At 35.2% G+C, this 20,333-nt stretch overlaps 1 protein-coding gene across 1 annotated transcript; it reads left to right on the top strand.

The window, feature by feature from the left end:
• Window positions 1-2,565: 2,565 nt before the first annotated feature.
• Window positions 2,566-19,686, top strand: LOC140141417 (titin-like). Its single transcript, XM_072163266.1, has 2 exons — window positions 2,566-3,182; window positions 10,106-19,686. The coding sequence occupies exons 1-2, from the start codon at window positions 2,892-2,894 to the stop codon at window positions 11,417-11,419; spliced, it is 1,605 nt and encodes a 534-aa protein (XP_072019367.1). The 5' UTR covers window positions 2,566-2,891; the 3' UTR covers window positions 11,420-19,686.
• The last annotated feature ends 647 nt before the right edge of the window (window positions 19,687-20,333 follow it).

Raw genomic sequence — 20,333 nt, 5'->3', positions numbered from 1 at the left:
GTCACTGCTATTGTGAATTTTAATTAAAAGATCCCTTTCAAAACCTGAATCACCTTAAGCAAAACTCCAAGAAACTTTCTTAAAGGTTGGTAATTCTGTAAGTGTCAACAACTCATTGAAACTTTTGTTGAATGAGCGAGTGAGTCACCGTGATTTGAACTTGAATTTGGTTTAAGCATGTAGGCTTAATAAAAAAGTAAGCAATCAACTCCTTCATACATTAGGCCACAAAAAAATTAAAATCAGTTTCACGTCCCCATTTTTTGGAAAAGTGAGGAAGGAGGAAGAGAGGCTTTTGTTGCAAAATTGACAAAATACAGCAGTTTTCACGTAAAATTGACATTGCTAGCAGGGTGCCAGGAAAATGATGAGGTTCCTTTTTATTTAAGATTATGAGAGGTTATACCTCTTAGAGTTATTCATGCCGGGTATTCATGCTGAAGTATAAACGTGTTTATCAGTATTAACATTTTACTTTTAAGTAAGTATTAAAAACTTTTATATGAAAATTGAAAAATACAAAAATATGGACTGATCTCAAAAAAGTGAGGATGGAGGTGGACGCGAAACAATATAAATGTTTTTATTTGGCCTAATATGATCATCATACATAATGAGGCGTAGACAATTATTCCAAAGTTTGTGGTCATCCCCCAAAAACAACTTTCACAAACAAGGTTATTTTACTGTTTACGTCACCTCATGTCAGAATAGTCGGTAAGATGGTCCATTTGAAGTAAACACTCATTCAGAAAATTTTGCAGAATGACGAGAAGGCAAAGATTCACTTGGCTTATTTAATTTCGTTTATTGTTTGTTTACTGTTTTGTTTTTTGTTGTTGTTTGCTTTGTTTTTTGTTACTGTTTTATTTTTGATGATTTTACATTTTATTTTAAAGTTTGTTTGTCTTTTTTCTTCTATCTGAATGCAGAATGCCGACTGAATTATTCGCGTTTCGAGAAATATTTTGTGGTACTTTAAAAATCATCAAGATTATATTTATAATAAGTGCTGCTCGATATTCGTTTCTTGTCAGGAAAAATATGACGAGACTCTTTTTAAAAAGACAACAAATAAACACAAATTTCGACCGACACACAGCCCAGTTTGGAAAAAAAAGTAGGGAAGGCGGCGCGGGATTCGAACCCACAACCTCAAGGTAGCCATCATTACCTACATGACGCTTTTTAAAATCATTTTTTTGTTATAAGTTTGGTCTGTTTTTATTTTGATCCATTGGCAGTATATTCATTACTCCATTCTATATCTCCTGTTGACATGACATTCACAGCCCAACTTGGAAAAGGAGGCGGTGCAGGATTCGAACCCGCAACCTTAAGGTAGACATCATTACCTACATGACTGTTTTTAACTTCATTTTTTATAAGTGTTGTCTGTTTCTATTTTGATCCCGTATTCATTATTCCTTTTTATAATCCTGTTGACATGACATTCACAGCCCAACTTGAAAAAAAGTAGGGGGGCGTTGCAGGATTCGAACCCACAACCTTAAGGTAGCCATCATTATCTACTTGACTCTTTTTAACTTCATTTTGTTATAAGTGTTGTATGTTTTATTTTGATCCAGTATTCATTATTCCATTCTATATCTCCTGTTGACATGACTGTCACAGCCCAACTTGGAAAAAGGTAGGGGAGGCGGTGCAGGATTCGAACCCACAACCTTAAGGTATAGCCATCATTACATGACTCTTTTTAACTTCATTTTTGTTAGAAGTTTGGTCTGTTTTTATTTTGATCCACTGGCAGTATATTCATTATTCCATTCTATACCTCCTGTTGACATGACATTCACAGCCCAACTTGGAAAAAAAGTAGGGGATGCGGTGCAGGATTCGAACCCACAACCTTATTGACTCTTTTTAATTTATTTTTTGTTATAAGTTTTGTCTGTGTTTTTTTAAAAATATTTTGATCCAGTATTCATTATTCCATTCTATATCTCCTGTTGACATGACATTCACAGCCCAACTTGAAAAAAAAAAGTAGGGGAGGCGGTGCAGGCTTCGAACCCACAACCTTAAGGTAGCCATCATTACTATTTTTTTTTTATAAGTGTTGTATGTTTTTTATTCTGATCCAGTATTCATTGTTCCATATATGTTGACATGACATTCAACTTCCGCCAAATTTAGCGTGGGAAACATGAGTAGGCGCTCGATACTCCGATTTAACATTGAACTTGATACATTGTCAAGATTGAGACAAGTGCATGCATTTAACGGTTACACATAAAGAACTTCAACATCGATACTTTATTTATTATAAGGTCATTTCAAATACATGAACAAGAATTATCTATAAAGCAAATGAATAATTAACAAGAATAACAAACCGTTTTGCCTCTCCAACATAAAGAAAATCCCTTTGCTAATGAATATTCAACAGGTCCATCAATACGCCGTTATTGTTCACATTCATTGAAGTGCTTTACCACACTCAAAGTAACGGGTGTGGCTTATTGTTATGGTAATTATGTCAGGGTCACTCTCCAATGCCTATGAACCCGATATCGATGACGTCACCTATTGACTATACACTGGTGCTACCACACATTACATACTACCAACAACCACCGCCTTCGTAATTTTAACAATTATTTTCTGTATTATAATATTCTGATTGAATCTGCGAAGTATTTTATTGATAAGTTCAGAATATATTGATACTATGACTAGCGCGTATAGCGAGGATATCGAAATGTAGTGGATGATTGTAAAAGGGTGATTTTGTATGCGATCTACTGAAGATAGCTTTACTACCACCGCGCGCTACCTGTTGCTTTTCAACGCTACGACCTATCCGGCACTTCAGTGATCATATAATAAAACGCTGGTTTAAAATATTCCGCATAGTTTAGCATGTAAATATGACGATGATGGCTGCACGTCAAATATTTCTTCTGTTAGTATCTTTGCTACCGTTTTTAACCACAGCACAATATTTTGCTGATGAACCATCGGATGCTCAAGTCATCCAGGGCGATGAGATAACATTGCGATGTTCTTTAGCAGGGTCATATAGTGCCAAACTCTACTGGAGAGTCCCGTCTACAAATACGTTGATTGGCCCTGATTATGATGTCCCAATGTCGCAGACACAGAGTTTTGAAATAATTGGAGAACCATTTAGAAGAGAGTATAACCTTAAAATTAAACAGGTAAGTTGGAAGTACTTTTATACATTTCATTCAGGCGCAAAGTGCCTACAAAAAATGTCATGATCGCGGGGATTATCATTGGTACAGGTATTATTATAATTATGACATAAGATTATTAATCTGATCTACTGGACTTACGTAGTAGATCAGATTATAAGGCGAGTGAAAGTCGATTCCGAGTTTATCGTCCCCCGCCCGCGTCACTTTTTGGTAACCAAAAACACCCGCGTCAAATTTTCAAAAATGCCAAAATAATTCATTATTTTCAAAGTATCAGTGTTTTCACCAGTTTTAGCAATTGGAAACATATATTTTTTTTTTTAAAACCATAAATTCATAACTTGGAAGCAAAACGAGGCCCTTTTCTAACTTTTCCAGTCCCTACCCATATAAAAACATGTTTATAAATAACATGTATGAGTGTGGCTTTTTTTTTTGGTAACCAAAAACACCCGCGTCAAAATTTTCAAAAATGCCAAAATAATTCATTATTTTCAAAGTATCAGTGTTTTCACCAGTTTTAGCAATTGGAAACATATATTTTTGTTTGTAAAACCATAAATTCATAACTTGGAAGCAAAACGAGGCCCTTTTCTAACTTTTCCAGTCCCTACCCATATAAAAACATGTTTATAAATAACATGTATGAGTGTGGCTTTAAATCAACACGCATTTTAGGTCAATAATGAAATCTGATGAAATAATGAAAATGAAAAATGAAAAGTCACCTCACCAACCTGGGAAAAAAAGGGACGATAAACTCGGAATTAACTTTCATTGGCCTAATCTTAAATTCACAGTAAAAAATGCCGTGATATTATCATCGAGATAAAAAATAAGCGCACATAACACATGCCAATAATTACTTATATAATGTAGGCCCTTATATTGCTTAGAGAAATAAATTTATTTATTTAATCTTTTTAACAAGGGTACCCCCTTCAGTATCTGGTACTGATCTTCAAGGGGCCCTCAAAACAATAGCAATAAATAACATAGTTTATAAAAACAGGTAATAAAGCAAACAAACAAACACAAGCAATAGTATACATCAATAAAATCTGAAAAAATGGGCACACATGAAAGAAGCCAATTATAATTCACATAGTATCACAAAGTTCTTGGTGTTGGTATTGGTAACCTCCAAAAATCTCCCTGAAGAAATTGAAACATCACAAAGTTCTTGGTACTTGGTGTTGGTAACCTCCAAAAATCTCCATGAATAAATTGAAACTGGAAGCGTAATGAACTGGTTCTCGTATTAGACAAAATGGTAGGCATCCCCTTACACAAACAAATCCTCCAAGTAGGGCACAGGTAGCATTTTATAAAAGCATAACATGCATATTTTCAATTTTAATGCTATAGAAAATATACCTGTGCAAACAACAAGATATGTGGAAGGCATGTGGACAACTTACCGTCTTATAAAACTGAATGGTCTTAATGTTTAAACAATTAAATATTTGTCATTATTCATAGATCCATTGTTAGGGCGGGCTTATTGGTCGAGATTATTATCGGTGTCTCAAAATTTTACCTTGAGACATCATTGTCAAAAAGGTCAATTGCAGGTCAGCAGTAATTCAGTGGCTTATTCACAAAACACACTTAAGTGCACCATTTCTAAGGATTCTTCATGACACGTTCCTCTTATAGTGTTCTTGTTCCATGAATCCGTTGCTTTTTCTCATGTCCCCTTCCACATCCTCTACTCGTTTTCCAAACTTGGTTCCCTCTTCTTTTTGATGTTCTGTCACATTTTCTTTTATTTATCTATTTCTCCTTTTCCTCCTCCCGAATGATCTCTATCAGGTCCATGCTACATGTAAGAAAAAATTCAAAAATTTGAGAAAACTCTTTCTAGTTTTGTGTCTTATAACACAATACGCAATTTTCGTCAATTTGGATATTTAGGGTAAGTTGGTGAACCGAAAAAAAACATGATATGGAAAATCAAATTTGGTGCTTTTCTCAAAAAATGCCATTTTTGCACATATCTGCCGTGCTAGTTGGATTCCTTGCATCATTTCCTATGTGAAAATGTACACGATCGTATACTTTATGTATTTATCATCATTTATACTTTTAAAGATACATGTACAATACAAAACAATGTCCAAAATTTTCCACTTTGAGTGATCCTGCCTGTCCCCTTAACAGACATGGAAACAAGACGGAGTCGGTGAAAAACGGGAAAAAAGGGGGCAAAAACAAAGAACTTCAATCCACATTTAATTGTTTTTACATGTCCATAGTAATAAAGTACATCATCTGCCACAGCTGACATAGGAGATTCTGTGTTATGTACTGGGGTACCAAAAAAGGTGGTTTTGTTACATTTTGATGTGCAGTTGGGATTTCAAAACACTGTCTCTTGAGTATTCATTCACTTAGAAGATTCAATTAGGTCTTAAATTGAGGCTAATTTATTCTATATTACTCATGTTTTTAACCTGTTTTGAAATAATTTGTAATTATTTTCTTATGACGTTTGGCATGAAATGTGCCAAGGGTGGTTGAGGATTAGGGGGAGGAGGATTAGGGGGAGGGATTCGTATCGTAAATTTGATCTAAAACCCCCATTAAAAATTTGAATCTAGTAAAAAATGTCTAAATGAACTCACAGACATCTAAACCAAGTAAATAAATACAAATGGTCATTTAAAAGACTAATACTTGCTCAGAATGATTGTAAATGTGGAAAAAAGAGGTCGGGTTAAATCCCACCTACTTTGTGATTGTTTTTGCCCACACTCTCTCATTTTTGAACCGATTTTCAAAAAAAGGTGTCAAAATGCTCAGGAGGATGAACCACTTCAAATGAGACGTGTAGGTAAAATGTTTGAAACATTTCATTTTTTTACTATGTAACACAAAGGTACCCCAGGTTGTGACACAGGACCAGGATCGATGTTGAGAACTATACATGTACCAGCGGGCGTAACATAATTTTATATGAACTATTGATTATACACCATATAACTGACTTGCATGTAACCTACTTTTTAAAGGCATAATTTTGTGCATTCAGCACGTTTCATGTAAAAACAAATTTAATTAATAAATTAAGGGTAATTGGGGTCAAATTTAATTAATAAAATTATCGATTATGAAATAAGAAAATCGATTGACCCCTACAATGGCATAAAAATGTATTAGTATACATTGTACATGTTGGTACACTACAGGTTTTGTAAATAGGAAGCCCCATCAGAGCAGTTCTTCTGGGGTGAACCAAACCTGCCTGGTTATCAAATTAATCAATGACAAGGTTATGTCTAAATTTTAAAGGTGCTAATTGATGTTTTAATGTCATAGCATCAATTAGTACCTGTCAAATTCAACGATAATCTTGTCACTGATTAATTTGATAACCAGACAGGTTTGGTTCACCCCAGATTCCCAGAAGATCTGCTCTGCCGGGGCTTCCTCTTTAAAGTTCAAATGATTAAAACTAGTAAAGTATGGCTCCTGCTCTCCTACTCGCCTTAAGCGTGCATGTTTGACCTTTGACCTTTGTATCTCTTTTGTTGTCACCTTTGAAGGTATTAGAAACAGTTGCGGATGTTTTCAGATTTTTCCCCAAATTCGAGATAAAATCTAGTTTAGAAAAATCTTTCATCTTTCATGGGTCAGTTGCGCGAACAACCATGCATGCATACAACAATATGTATTTGTTTGTTGCTTACTTGTTTGTTTACAATCACACTGTTTATCTGACTATTCAATCAACTTTTGACCCACGATAAAATATAATTTGAATGAATTCTGTCTGATGTCTGATTGTTTTCAATCATGCATGCAGTATAGGTGGATTTTTATATTCGATTGAAATATTTGCTTTCTCAAACCAATTTACAAGGAATATTTTAATATAATTTATTCAAATCATTGTGGAAGTTTTTTGCTTTTTTTTCTGTCAAAATGCTTCCCGAATTGAAATCTCCTTTGAAAGAACCTTTCATGGGTCAGTTCGGCGAACAATCAACCAAGATCGAACAATGCATTTGTTTGTTGCATGGTTGTTTATTACAAACAACACTGGTTTCAGGGGCCATATTTTTTCCAGTTTTAGTCTTTTCACTAAAACAAAACAAAAAATAAAGTGTATTCGAATACATTGATCTTATAGGAAATCAGCAAGAAATAATCGCATTTAAATTCCCATAGGTCTAGTTGAGTTAAGGCCAATAATAATCGGGCCTTTATAAGTTGTGGGCATTTTACATGAGAAAAGTCATGCTTATGACTAGAGGAGGAAATGACACCCCTTATATCAAGCCTTGAGATCCCATACCATATTTCTTCTTGTGTGTCAGCTTTATTTGTCTCAATATTTGAGTGTATACATCACTAGGTCATGCACCCCTCCAACCAGCCTTAATAATGTACTTTTGACCACGGACATGGCGGATCGATTATTATAATTTAAATGAACTCTGTCTGATGTCTGATTTTAATTATGCATGCATGCCATATTGGTGAATTATTTAATATATTCAATTGAAATATTTGCTCCAAGCTGGGACCAATTTACAAGCCATAGTTTAATATAATTTATTCAGACAATGTCAACAGTATAGTGAATGTTGTAATCCCGATTTTACATACTGAATGAAACCCAACCAATAGACTAATCTGATGCATTATATTGACCAGGTTTTCTGGCAAATAAAACTGAAACTGAGCTAACACTACAATCCTGAATGAACTAGATCACGATGTCTTTCAAAAAACAAAACAAAAAAGAGTGACAGTTTCATGTTTTAGGCCTGACCCTTTTGCCAGAAATTGCCTCCCACGTTTGTGATCTTCTGTGAGGCAATCGTAGAATTTGTAGTCTCCTGATGATGAAACAGACATCATAACCGCCTGCGCAAACGTGATATAAACATAATAGGCCTACGTACAAATACAATTAAGAGCCTATACAATTACATAGCTTGTAATATGGTGGCAAATGTCCTAATAAATGTTATATCTGAAACGGGAAAGATAACATTACTTACATTTTATACGCTATATTATACTATCTCCATCAAACACCGTGACAATGGTGAAAATCATGCAAAAAACACATACATATACCAACACCTGCACTCCATGTACTATAGTAAACCTACAACACAGGGTGCATTACATATATACATACACCCTCAACCATCCCACACTTACAACATATAGGCCTACACCCCAACACCTCACCAACACACCCCAACACACCCCATCCCAACACTCAGCAATTATGTAGCTAAGTTATATATGCTTCTGTCGGGCTTTAAAGGGTAAAGTACTATTGTGATACGCTGCACACATTCAGCACAAAAAGTCCCATATCTAGCATTTTGTTGTTGTCGTTAATATCGCCATGTGTTTACATGTTGATATTGTTTACACGTTTGATTACTCTTATAAAAATTATACATTTGTGAAATTAACGGCTTCAAACTGTGGTTCAAAACCACTGGTTGCATAAATGTATGTTCCCTCGATTGCACTTTAAATAAGATGTGTTGACAAAAAGACAAAGACAAAAAACACATTACGCAATATAATTAAACAAAGCAAAAACAATAGAATGGAATGGCAAAATCATAAATTGAATAGGAAGGGGGTCTCAAAGGAGATTGAAAGTTTCAAACATTGCCCCATTGTGTTATTCCAGTTGAAATCCATACATTCCCAGATGGAAGACATGTACTTTAATCTCCTACATAGGGAGTGTAGATTTCAAATGAAGTCACCCATTCAGGTAACCCCATTTGAGATTCGCACTCCCTGTATGGAAGATTAAGGACATGTCTTCCACAGAGGTGTATCGATTGTAAGTGGAATAGCCAATTTGGAACACTCCTTAAAGACTCGTGAAATGATCGGTAGGGTACAAAGCTTTATGGTATTTTTCAAACAACGTTGTGCATGTATACTGCGCCAAAAAATATCCTTACACATGATAAATATATAAATCCTAGTTTTAAAACTAAACCATATTTGGGTAAATTTATTTAATACATTGTAGATGCACTATCTAATCCGGCACATTATGACACCCCATTGAATCCAATATGATTTCAAGAAGCAAAGTTACAAGCATTTGATTAGACGGATGTCCAGTTTTAAAAGTGACAACCTGGCCTATTCAAAACTCCACGGACTAGACATCTGGTTTGAGAGTGGTGAATGGCTGATTTATGCGTTGAAGAAACTGTGTTGTCTCTTTTTTTTTTTGCGCTTGTTGGAATCTTTTTGCGCCGTGTATAGGCCACTTTTTGTCACTTTTAAAACTGGACCTTCGTCTATTCAATTGCTTGACACTTTACTTCGTGAGGTCACATTGGATTCAATGTGTGTCATAATGTGCCCCTCACCAACCAATGTTGTCGAACCAGAGTAAGTAGCTAACGATGTGCTTACAATCAACATGTACATTTGCATTTGGGATGGGGGGAACAGGGTGGTCGACTGTCTAAAGTCTTTGTCTAGAATTGGGAGCCACAATACTGGAGAAAGTCTTCGGACATGATGATGTCCCCCTCCCCGTACAGTGTGGATTGGAGCCACATTGTCAGCCGGCCGTGGTCTTTGGCCATGTTGGCGCGTCAACATTGTTGGTTGGGGTGTGTGGAGATACATGGCCTCAAGTTACATGTACACAACATTGTTTAAAACACACAAGTTCAGTCAACATTACGCGAATGCCGAGGAAAGCAAAGGGCATGATACAACAAGCGTCCCAACGCATTTTTTCCAGGATACGTCGTAGAATGTAAGGGATATACATGTATAAAGTTTCTTTCCAAGTATCCATTACAGGTAACTTGGAACATCAACATGTTCATGGTGAATACTCACTCAACACTAAAAACAATCCGACTGTAACATCCAAGTAACCATTCTTCCTATTTCTTTCCATACTGCAGGTCACTGGTTCACATAAAGGCGAATACCGTTGCGTTCTCATCTGGGACGGTTCCGACCTTGAGATCGAATCCAAATCTGCCAACATCGATGTCATCGAGATTAAAACTGATGGCACACCAGGGTGTATGGCTGAAAATGGCATCGAACTCATAGAAGGCGATGTCGGGAGATTGCTATGCTTGTCACAAGATACGAGCTTGGATTTAAGATGGCGGCGTGATGGTTTGGATTTGACCCGTAGCGATATCATGTCCGATTTTGCGTCCAACGCCATTGTGTCAACCGTTACTGCACATCCTTTAGACCACGAACAAGAATATACCTGTGTAGCGATCGGTTCAACTCTTCCAAGTTGTTCCTTGACTTTGAGCGTAAGATACAAGCCAATTGTTAAAGTCGAATCTTCAGGGGGTACAGTAACTGGTAAAACTGGTCGCTACGATTGCTCTGCCGAAGGCAACCCAGATGCGTTTGCCTACGAGTGGTACTATAATCAGTATAAAGTTGGTTATGAGGAGCACCCCCGGTTTAATCGGGTAAGATTAGAGAATAGCGGAGCTACGTTAGTGATACCCGATCTTGGCAGTGAGGATAACGGGGTGTACCTACAGTGCGAAGTTCTCAATGAAGTCGGTGTCGGAATAGGATCTTACAATGTCACGGTTACAGCGGGTAAGAGTCTCGCGCAAGTTGTGGGTCCAATCCTGCTGGCGGTCATTCTTGGTGTGGTTTTCATCTTGATGCTCTTCTATTATTGCTGGTGGAAACATCAACAAGGAAGACTTAAGCGTATTATTAAAAAGCATTTGCCTGCTCCTAGAACAAAGTCTACGATACCGACTATAACTGGTCCTGCAATGCGTATGAATACCCAGTACGCAATACCTAGATCAGGGCTTGATCTTGAAGGTGTCGGGTATGGGCCTGATACAAGTACGGCGTACAGTCCGGATGAAGACGCCTTCGGGACTATAGACTACGGTGATGACGACGATGATGATGATGCTATCAGGCCCATTCCACGGAAGAAGAGCATCTCTAGTTCCATCGGTGCGCGTCCAAATGGCAGCGATAGTGATAACGATTTTATAGTACGCGATACGGAAAATTTAGAAGCCGATGAAGAAGCAGTCAATAAAGTGTTTACTTATTATGTGAACCCTAATTTTCCAAACCAGAAATCCATAAAAGGATCACCGGGAAAGAACAAGTATGACTTTTCCGATGAAAGCAATGGCATGAATGGGATAGCGCTAGATTATAATGGCCAGGATGTTGGGCCTGATGGAGAGATGTTAAGTACTGAATTATAATGCAATAAACAAAGTTTTGATGTCGTTGATAACTTTATAAAATAATGTATTTTTGATACGCAAATCCGTGCTTTTTTAGTTTTGTGCTTAATTTCTTCACAAAAAGCCTGCGATTATAAGCGGTGACATAAACGCTGTCCTTATTCTGTATCTTTGACCTGGAAGAGATATGACTTTTGAGATCGTTTTTGTTTTATTTATTGTGCTTTGGTTCTCCATTTCTTTGTCGAAACTTTATTTCTATGTTGCATGGGACAATCATGAGTCCGCAAATGAAGAACTGTTAACTGTATCGCAGAACAAGAAAGGTCATACAAACTGGATCACTTGACGCTTGAACTTTCAGTTATCACTATGGACCATAATGGCCTCATCCCAGTGGCATAGTTCAATAACCTCAATTAAACACTGGTAGTGCACAATTTGACCTCAAGTTGGAGAGTATGAGTTTTTGTACCCACATTTTCAAAGGTCATTAAATGCATGTATAAATGTATTGGGGTTAAAGAAATTACTATGCCCTGATAAATGAGCATGTTCTGGATCCTAGTGTATGGTCTCAGGACTCTGTACCGGCCGCGCCGGGAAGGGATCCTGGATCTGGAATGGGAAATTTCAATTAAAAGACGCAAATCATCACGAACTACAAGAATGTAAATATCGGGCTAACCTCTGGTAAGTCCATGCGGGTACGTGGACAACTAGGGGAAAAGCTGCATCAAGAAAGCACTGAATCAGGGCACATCTTAACACGGATAACAACCGGCAATTCGGTTCTACAAACATGGCGATAAACAGACATTCGAATTTCGCGGTATAAGCTTGATGCGGGTAGCGGGGTAATGCAAAAGCAGGCACATTTTATGGTTTGTATTTTGTATTAAATAAATTTGCTTATAGGAAAAGAATTGCGAGAAGATTAGAATATAAATTATATATACTGTATGAAATTGCAAGTAGAAAATTAATATGATAAAAACGTAGATATATTGGTGCTGCGCAAAAGGCAGCGCTTTACAAGAGATGTTATTATTGTCCCATTTGAACCATTATATTGAAACCAGCTCTCACGTCACTGGCAACTTTATTGACAGGATTACCTCATTTAGTCTGTATGCATAATTATTATGTACATGTATAACTCAGTTTGGTCGTTCAAATCCGAGTACAATTTTGCTATCGTAAAATACCGTAAAATATCGTATATAAGCATTATGCCTATTATCGAGTTCCTCGGACAAGAACGAAATTTTAAGGTAGTTTGTTAAAGTATCTTTTTTTTTCTTTAACGTTCTTGTCCGATCAACTCGTTAATAGGTACATGTATATGTTTATATACGAATTTTTACGGTATCATAAAAATGAAAATCACCATGGTCACTAATAATTTTGTGGTGCTTTGTATACTACCCTACCATAGCAATTAATGCCACAACTGACGTTTTTGATGAAACGCTAGTTTCACCTGCATTCTGACTGTTGATAACTATAACATCTGTACGTCCCGATTTCATACCCGTAACCCTATAATCCATATCTATTTGGTCGAAGCAGCCTTAAAAAATCGATTTTCATTATCTAAATTAATATATCGAGGGTTGACAAACAGAAGGCCTTAACTCACTTTTGGCCATGTTGAGATTTTGGTACCAAAATAATCTGTAATACCCACAGATTCTAAAAATTCAACTTCCTATTGCATCTATAGCACAATAATACTTGGTCACATCTCAATGCAAAAATATTATTTTACTCATTTTTCTCAAAAAGGCACTTCTGTTTGTCAACCCTCGATATTATTGAAAAATAACACCTTGATGTTTTGCAAAAGTTCATTCTACAAATCATATACTTTGAAAACTTGCTAAATTTATTGTTGTTAATGAGTTATGGACGTTTTACAAAAGTGTTGTGTGTTTCAGCCCTCTTTACAAAATAACTCAAGCACCACACTAGACCTACAAAAGTACATATATCCGTGATATTTGAATTTAATCAATGCAATGCAATTTTTGCCAAAGCTCACTACCACTAGCAAGATGCTGTGAACTACCAAATCGAAACAGTTTGAAATAGTTGCTAACCGTGACATTGACGTACATAATCAAGTCCGATACGATTATTTTGCACAACTCATTATTTCTAAATAATGTGTCAGTTGCGCCTTTTTCGTCGTGGTATGGTAAGGCAGTAGTTTATGTAATGAGGTATATGCATATTGTAGTTTCCATGTGCACGTGTATTACATGTAATACCTATATTATGTAGAAATTCATGTAAATAAGAAGAGTATAAAACGCGGGAACATCATCTGCTATCAGTGTTAATGGGCTATTCCATTTAGAATCCACACTACCCCTGTGGAAGATTTTGGAAATAGCTTCCACAGGGGGAGTATGTTTTTCAAATGTAATTGGTCAGGTTTGATCATTTTGAAACCCATACCCCCTCTGTGTTATGGCTTTACCTATAGCTTCCACAACAGGAGGGAGTATTTCAAATGGTAGTTGCCCAATTGTCTATTGTATTTAAAACTCATACTCCCTCTGTGGAAGAATTTAGCTCAATCTTATAGTGTGTACCGGTATTTTAAATGGAATAGCCCAATACATGTATATCAAAGCATTAAGGCGTTTTTTATCACGATATATTGTATAAATATACCATGAAAATTCTAACATTTACTATGTCCATAATAATACGAATGTAGTTTTACGAATACTGAAACTATGGTACCGTATATTAAGCTGCATAGAAACTGTGATCTTTTTATAGAGATTCTAACTTGTGAAGTTACTGTTTCAAAAGATCTGCTTTCAATGATACGTGAATTCAGCAATAGATAACATGTCATAATAATTTGATTATTCCGACGGGTGCAGTTGGATGTTTTTATACTTCTTAATTTGATTATTGTTGATATAATTATTTATGGAAGCCAATGTTCCTTGACATTTGATTATCAGAAACGTGTACATGTATATCTAGATGTATATCGTATGTATGAATCAACTAAGGAATATCTTATTCTCTGTTAACTTACAGACTATATCATAAAAAGTGCTATAGTGTTCTTATTATTATTTATTAAATCAAAAACATTAATTTTACATTTGAATTTCAAATACATATACTGTAACCATTATAATGGCACCTTTTGTCATACGTGTACATGAAAAATATATATTAAAAGCGGAATAGATCACGGTTCAAGCACATCTACATACTACGGGTCAGTAGCGAAATTGAAAACCAATAATACGAACTCCAAAGTTAGTAACAATGGTAGATTTAACAAAACACTGAAGGTTGAGAACACACCTTCGCTCCATTGTTCAACTTTTTTTTAACTTCCAACAAGATATAAGTGAACTTGTGCGGTTTGTTAAAATTCAATGACTCATGGCCAGAAAAAATCATGGAAAGGAAATCTTCCATGAACCAAAAAATTTGACCTACTGAATTTAAGACCATGTGGAGTTCATATTATATTATTCCAAATTTAGATGTAGGCCTATTGTGTTATTGTGAGACTGTCGATAATGCTGATTCAACAGTTTCGATATAATTTTGGTATACAAATAAGACTTGTGTCGTAGTAAGCTTTTGGTTATTTACGGAGCCAAAAAAAGTATTGTACAAATAATCCCAATTAAAAAACTGAGCCATTTCGGTATAAATTTGTTTTTTTAATAGATGCACTATCTAATCCTGCACACTATGACACCCCGTTGAATCCAATGTGTCCTCAAGAAGCAAAGTTACAAGCATTTGATTAGACGATGGTACAATTTTAAAAGTGACAAATTGACCTATTAAAAAGTCCACGGACTAGACTACTGGTTTGAGAGTGGTGAATGGCTAATTTATGCGTGCTTTTAATTTAAAACAAAGGAAGACTGAAATAAAAGAACTGTAGCCTAACATAAAATAAAAGTTATGAAAAGTACAGAGAAGAAAAACTGAAATTAAAACGTATTGCTTTAAATAAAGCTTTATTGAAGAAACTGTGTTGTCTCTTTGTTGCGCATAATCTTTTCGCCTTATATAGGCCAGTTTGTCACTTTTAAAACGGGAATTCATTTAATCAAATGCTTGTAACTTTACTTCTTGGGGTCACATTGGATTTAATGGGTGTCATAATGTGAATAATAAATTGGCCCAAATATTGTTCAGTTTTAAAATTAGGGTGATTTTTTTTTTCAAGTATATGGATAATTTTTTGGCGTAGTATATGTACAGATAGCGTCATGTAAATAGACAAACATATGACCTGTGTAACCTGGAGACACAATACCGTAATAATTCGTTAATAAGCATATGTGCTATTCATATTAACGAGTTGCTCAGACAAAACGAGATTTTACGGTATAGTTTGTTAAACTTCATTTTTTTATTTATAAATATCTGTAACACAGATAAAAAAAAATTAACAAGTTTAACAAACCATCCTAAAAATTCGTTCTTGTCCGAGCGATTCGTTATTATAAGCACGTATGCTTATCTACGGATTTTTACGGTATAATACCTGCCCTCCGAGTAAAAACACTGCAAACAAACAAATTACTAAACAGATTCAATCAACGGTAATTTGCCCGGACTGATCAAGGGTATACGAACTTTTGTGTTTTGCAAAAGTTCATTCTACAAATCATAGGCCTATACTTTTAAAACTTGCTTAATTTATTGTTGTTAATGAGTTTTGTACGTTTTTCAAAAGTGTTGTTCAGCCCTCTTTATACAACATAATTCAAGAACCACAGGACCTACAAAAGTATATCTGTGATATTTGAATTCTTCTAAACGCTCGCTATGAATTGAGCAATGCAATTTTTGCTAAAGCTTACTACCATTTGCAAGATGCTGTAAACTACATTTTTGTTGCTGCTTTGACCAACAATACATCGTACATGTATACCCTTAATACAAGTGTCCTCTGTGTGTCTTACTAGAGAAATGTCTTGGCATTACGTGTTTTATAGAATGTCTCTGAACAGGGAAGACACATAATTATAGAACTAGAAAATATTGGAACGGGCATTAGCGTGATTGGCTAGAAAATGAAGCTAACTGAAATACGAGGTGTTTATGGGCACAGCAACCATACATATATGATAATTAATATATCTGGGTCTATAAGACCGGATTATTTTGTGTCTTTATTTTTGTCAAAATTGCACTATTATAATTGCACCACTCTAAATGCACAAAAATGGTAAAGTTCTGTACATGTGTATGAACATTAGTTACACCACTACCATGTCTTTCCAATAATACCAAAAGAAAATATACATTGATACATAACAAGAAAGTGTATTTTCATATCAAATGTATAATATTTTTAATAATTTCTGATGTGGAAAGAAAAAAATATTGTGCCAAAAATGCGCACATATATTCTTTATCAAGTAATATAAATTTGTATAAACTATGTGAAGTGACATGCGAAGTGACAATTTATAGGTATACTTAAAATTATATTGTAAACCGCTATATTTAACATGGGTTTTGTATTTATTTTTTGTCATGCATCAAAAATGACGCACATATACTAAATTAATGTGAACCCAATTTTTACGTGTTTTAATGAATGGAGAGAAATGATTAGTCATTGAATAACGTCTGCTTGTCCTGTCACCCACTTGGACATTTTCTGGTCACTGAGTTCTAGTTCTTTTTACACCATAAATGCGACAATAATATTTCTACTTTATCATTCACACCAATACCAACAAAAGAAATCTACTAATTATTATATACATTGTATAGGCATTTGATCATGATAGATGCAGCGACATCTGTTGCATAAAAATGGCGATCTGTTACCATGGTAACGATATTCAAAATGGCGGTTGCTCTAATTAATTTATTGATTTATCTTGAAAAAATAAATAAATAGAGGCTTGTATGTGTATTTTTCATATCCTTGCAGCGACTGTTACCGTTTTTGAATTAATGTATTAATGTATTTTGTCTAAACCTATGGTATAAAACCCCAGTTTGAACAGACCCAATACTGAGAAGGTACAAACGAAGGCATAAAACTGCCTGATTGGCGTAACCAGACCGAAAAGAGCGCGAACTCCAACCTTTTTTTATTACATTAAAAAAATGACTCGACCCAACATATATATATGGAATAATTAAATCTCTAATATAAGCCACCATGCTTATAATATTATGAGTTTTAGGATGGCTTGAGTACTTTGTTTGAACCTGGTCTCATCAAAACAAAAAAAACTAGTATTTTAAATTTTACTCCTCCGTCAGGACACCCTTATAACCCTTTTATATTGGTGCACGTGGGTATCTTGAAGTTCTTTATAAAAACAATAACAAAAGGACAAACAATTTAATTATTGCCTCATTACTCGTTTTTTATTACTTTTTTGGCTAACAAAGACGATAAAAACGCAGTGTGGTATTTATACAGCCTGTCTCAAAAAAAATTGTGCAAGTAAAAAGCGCCCTCTTTGGCAATTAGAAATACTGTTGTGTCACTATGCTTACATCAACGTCAAGGGCGCAGTCTTAGCTCTCGAATGCCGTTTGTTAAAGGGTAAAATCACAATTGTGCCACTTTTACTAGGGATGAGGGCTGTCCATCAATGTATCATCCAGTTTATCAAGAGTTCCTTCGTGAAATCAAAAGAATGCAACGATTACACAACAATACAAAATTGTTTTTACTGTTTTATCATGATACATGTATAATGACTCTCTTTTTTCCACTTAAAACAGATTAAAAGATAAATACATATTTCACATTCTGCTGTAAAATTAAATACATTTACTATGTCAATGATTTAATCATGGTAAATACTGTTCTCTTTGTCACTCAAGACATGTGAAAAGACAAACAAATATTGCACACTTATATAGGTTAATGAGCTTAGACAAGTTCATGAAATTTGACAAATTAATTAATGAAATCAGACAAAATAGTGAACGCGCGCTGATGTTGATGCGTCTAATGCACGAGCCCCAAAGGGGAGAGTGCATTAGACGCATCAACACCAGCTATCATTGACATTTACAGCCCTATTCCCTAGTAAAAGTGGCACAATTGTTGTTTTTCCACTTCCCGGAATACCGCATGGCGCCTATTCGATCTTTTTCTTAACATAAAAACCTGTATCGCTCTATTTAGGCCTACTATTAATGTATTCATCCCCCATACATATGATACAAAATGGCACATTAATGGTAGCAATACACACGCGGAAATTCAAACTTCTCCAGTTCACAAATCTATTTTGTTTGCTAAAGATAATATGGCTCTGAGAGGTTAAAGACTTTCGAAACAGTTGACCCAGCAAACACAAAACGTTTTCGACATCATTCGCAAAAGGTTATAAAAGGTTGTCAGAAAACGTTTAAATGTCGGGTTATATAAAGGGTATATTATAAGCATAAAACGTTTTCATAACCTTAAAAAACATTTTTTGATAATCTACTGGTGAGCAAACAAAAATGTTTTACAGAAAACGTTTAAATGTCGCGTTATATAAAGGGTACAAAAACGTTTTAATAACATTCCAAAAACATTCTTGAAAACTTGATACAAAACATTCTAAACAGAATGTTATTTTGGGAGTTGAAAAATATTTTGCGAAAAATGTTTGCCCAAAATATTTTCAATAACGTTTTAAAAACGTTTTCATGACCTTTATATAACCCGACATTTAAATGTTATTAAAAGGTTTTGAAGAAAAAAAACATTTTAAGAACATTTCTGTGTTTGCTGGGTTCAAATATTTTAACATAATGTTATTTAAGTATTGACACAATATTTGGCAAACATGTTTGCAAAAATAGTCTACAATAACATTTTTGAAAACATTTAAAAATATTGTTGTATTGTGTTTTCATACAAAACGTTTTAAAACGTTATCATGACCTTTATATAACCCGACATTTTAATGTTATTAAAACGTTTTTACCTAAACCAAAAGCCAAAATGTAACTTATTTAAAACGTGTTTGTGTTTGCTGGGGAATTGTTCCTCAATTTCAGCAATCACTCAATGTGGACTACTCCCTACCAAAATTTTGGGGGGCTGCCCCCCCCCCCCCCCACCTTACCCCGCCTATGGCATTGTATAAACCCTTGTGGATTTTGATCCGGTATTCGTATTTGCAATACAAAAATGTTGTACGTCAGCGGCCTTAATTTAAATATATATTATAGATATGACAATGTTTTGCTATGTTTTATATTATAATAATAAATGTTTTGATAATAAAATATTGTGCCACTATATGAAATACAGGATCTATAGTGCGTTCCATTTATAATGTATCTATTTCACTAGGATCCACAACATGCTCATATATCAAGGCAAAGTTCTTTAACCCCAATACATTTGCACAATCATTGAATAAACTTTGAACATTTGGGTACAAAACTCATACTCTGAAACTTGAGGACAAATTTTGTACTATGATTGTTTAGTTGAGGTTTTTGAACTGTGCCTGATAGATGAGCATGTTGTGGATCCTAGTGTTTTCACACCCGTACCATAACAATCACGAAATGGGCTGTTCCTTTGAAATCCATACACGTACACCCCCATATGGAAGGGTCCAAAATAACAATTCCGTGAAAATTCTTTGGCTAGTAAGGTTTGATGATTGATTTGACTTCTATGGACCATTTAGAAAAAAAAAAACCTCCATGCCCCTCGCAAAAATCCCGGCATTTTTCGCTAGAGGCCAAAATCCAAGTTGGCCGCCGGCGCTATCTTGAAAAATCAAGTTTTGAACCAGAGCACCTATAATCATGTACAAAGACACTTTTTCGGATAAGTCGACCACCAGGATTTCAAAACTGACATTACTTTGACATCACGACCTCATTTTTACCCAGAAATCTAAGATGGCGGCCGCCGGCGCCATCTTGAAAAAAATAAGCT

This window comes from Amphiura filiformis, chromosome 19 (genome assembly GCF_039555335.1).
Source record: "Amphiura filiformis chromosome 19, Afil_fr2py, whole genome shotgun sequence".
Classification (NCBI taxonomy): Eukaryota; Metazoa; Echinodermata; class Ophiuroidea; order Amphilepidida; family Amphiuridae; genus Amphiura; species Amphiura filiformis.
This window is presented reverse-complemented; position numbering and strand designations above follow the sequence as displayed.

What these genes read in the sequence shown, in the direction of transcription:
- LOC140141417 (XM_072163266.1), top strand. Translation starts at nt 2,892, where the DNA reads ATGACGATGATGGCTGCACGTCAAATATTTCTTCTGTTAGTATCTTTG. An exon ending in ATAACCTTAAAATTAAACAG is followed by an intron (nt 3,183 to 10,105) that starts GTAAGTTGGAAG and finishes TCCATACTGCAG; the next exon opens with GTCACTGGTTCACATAAAGG.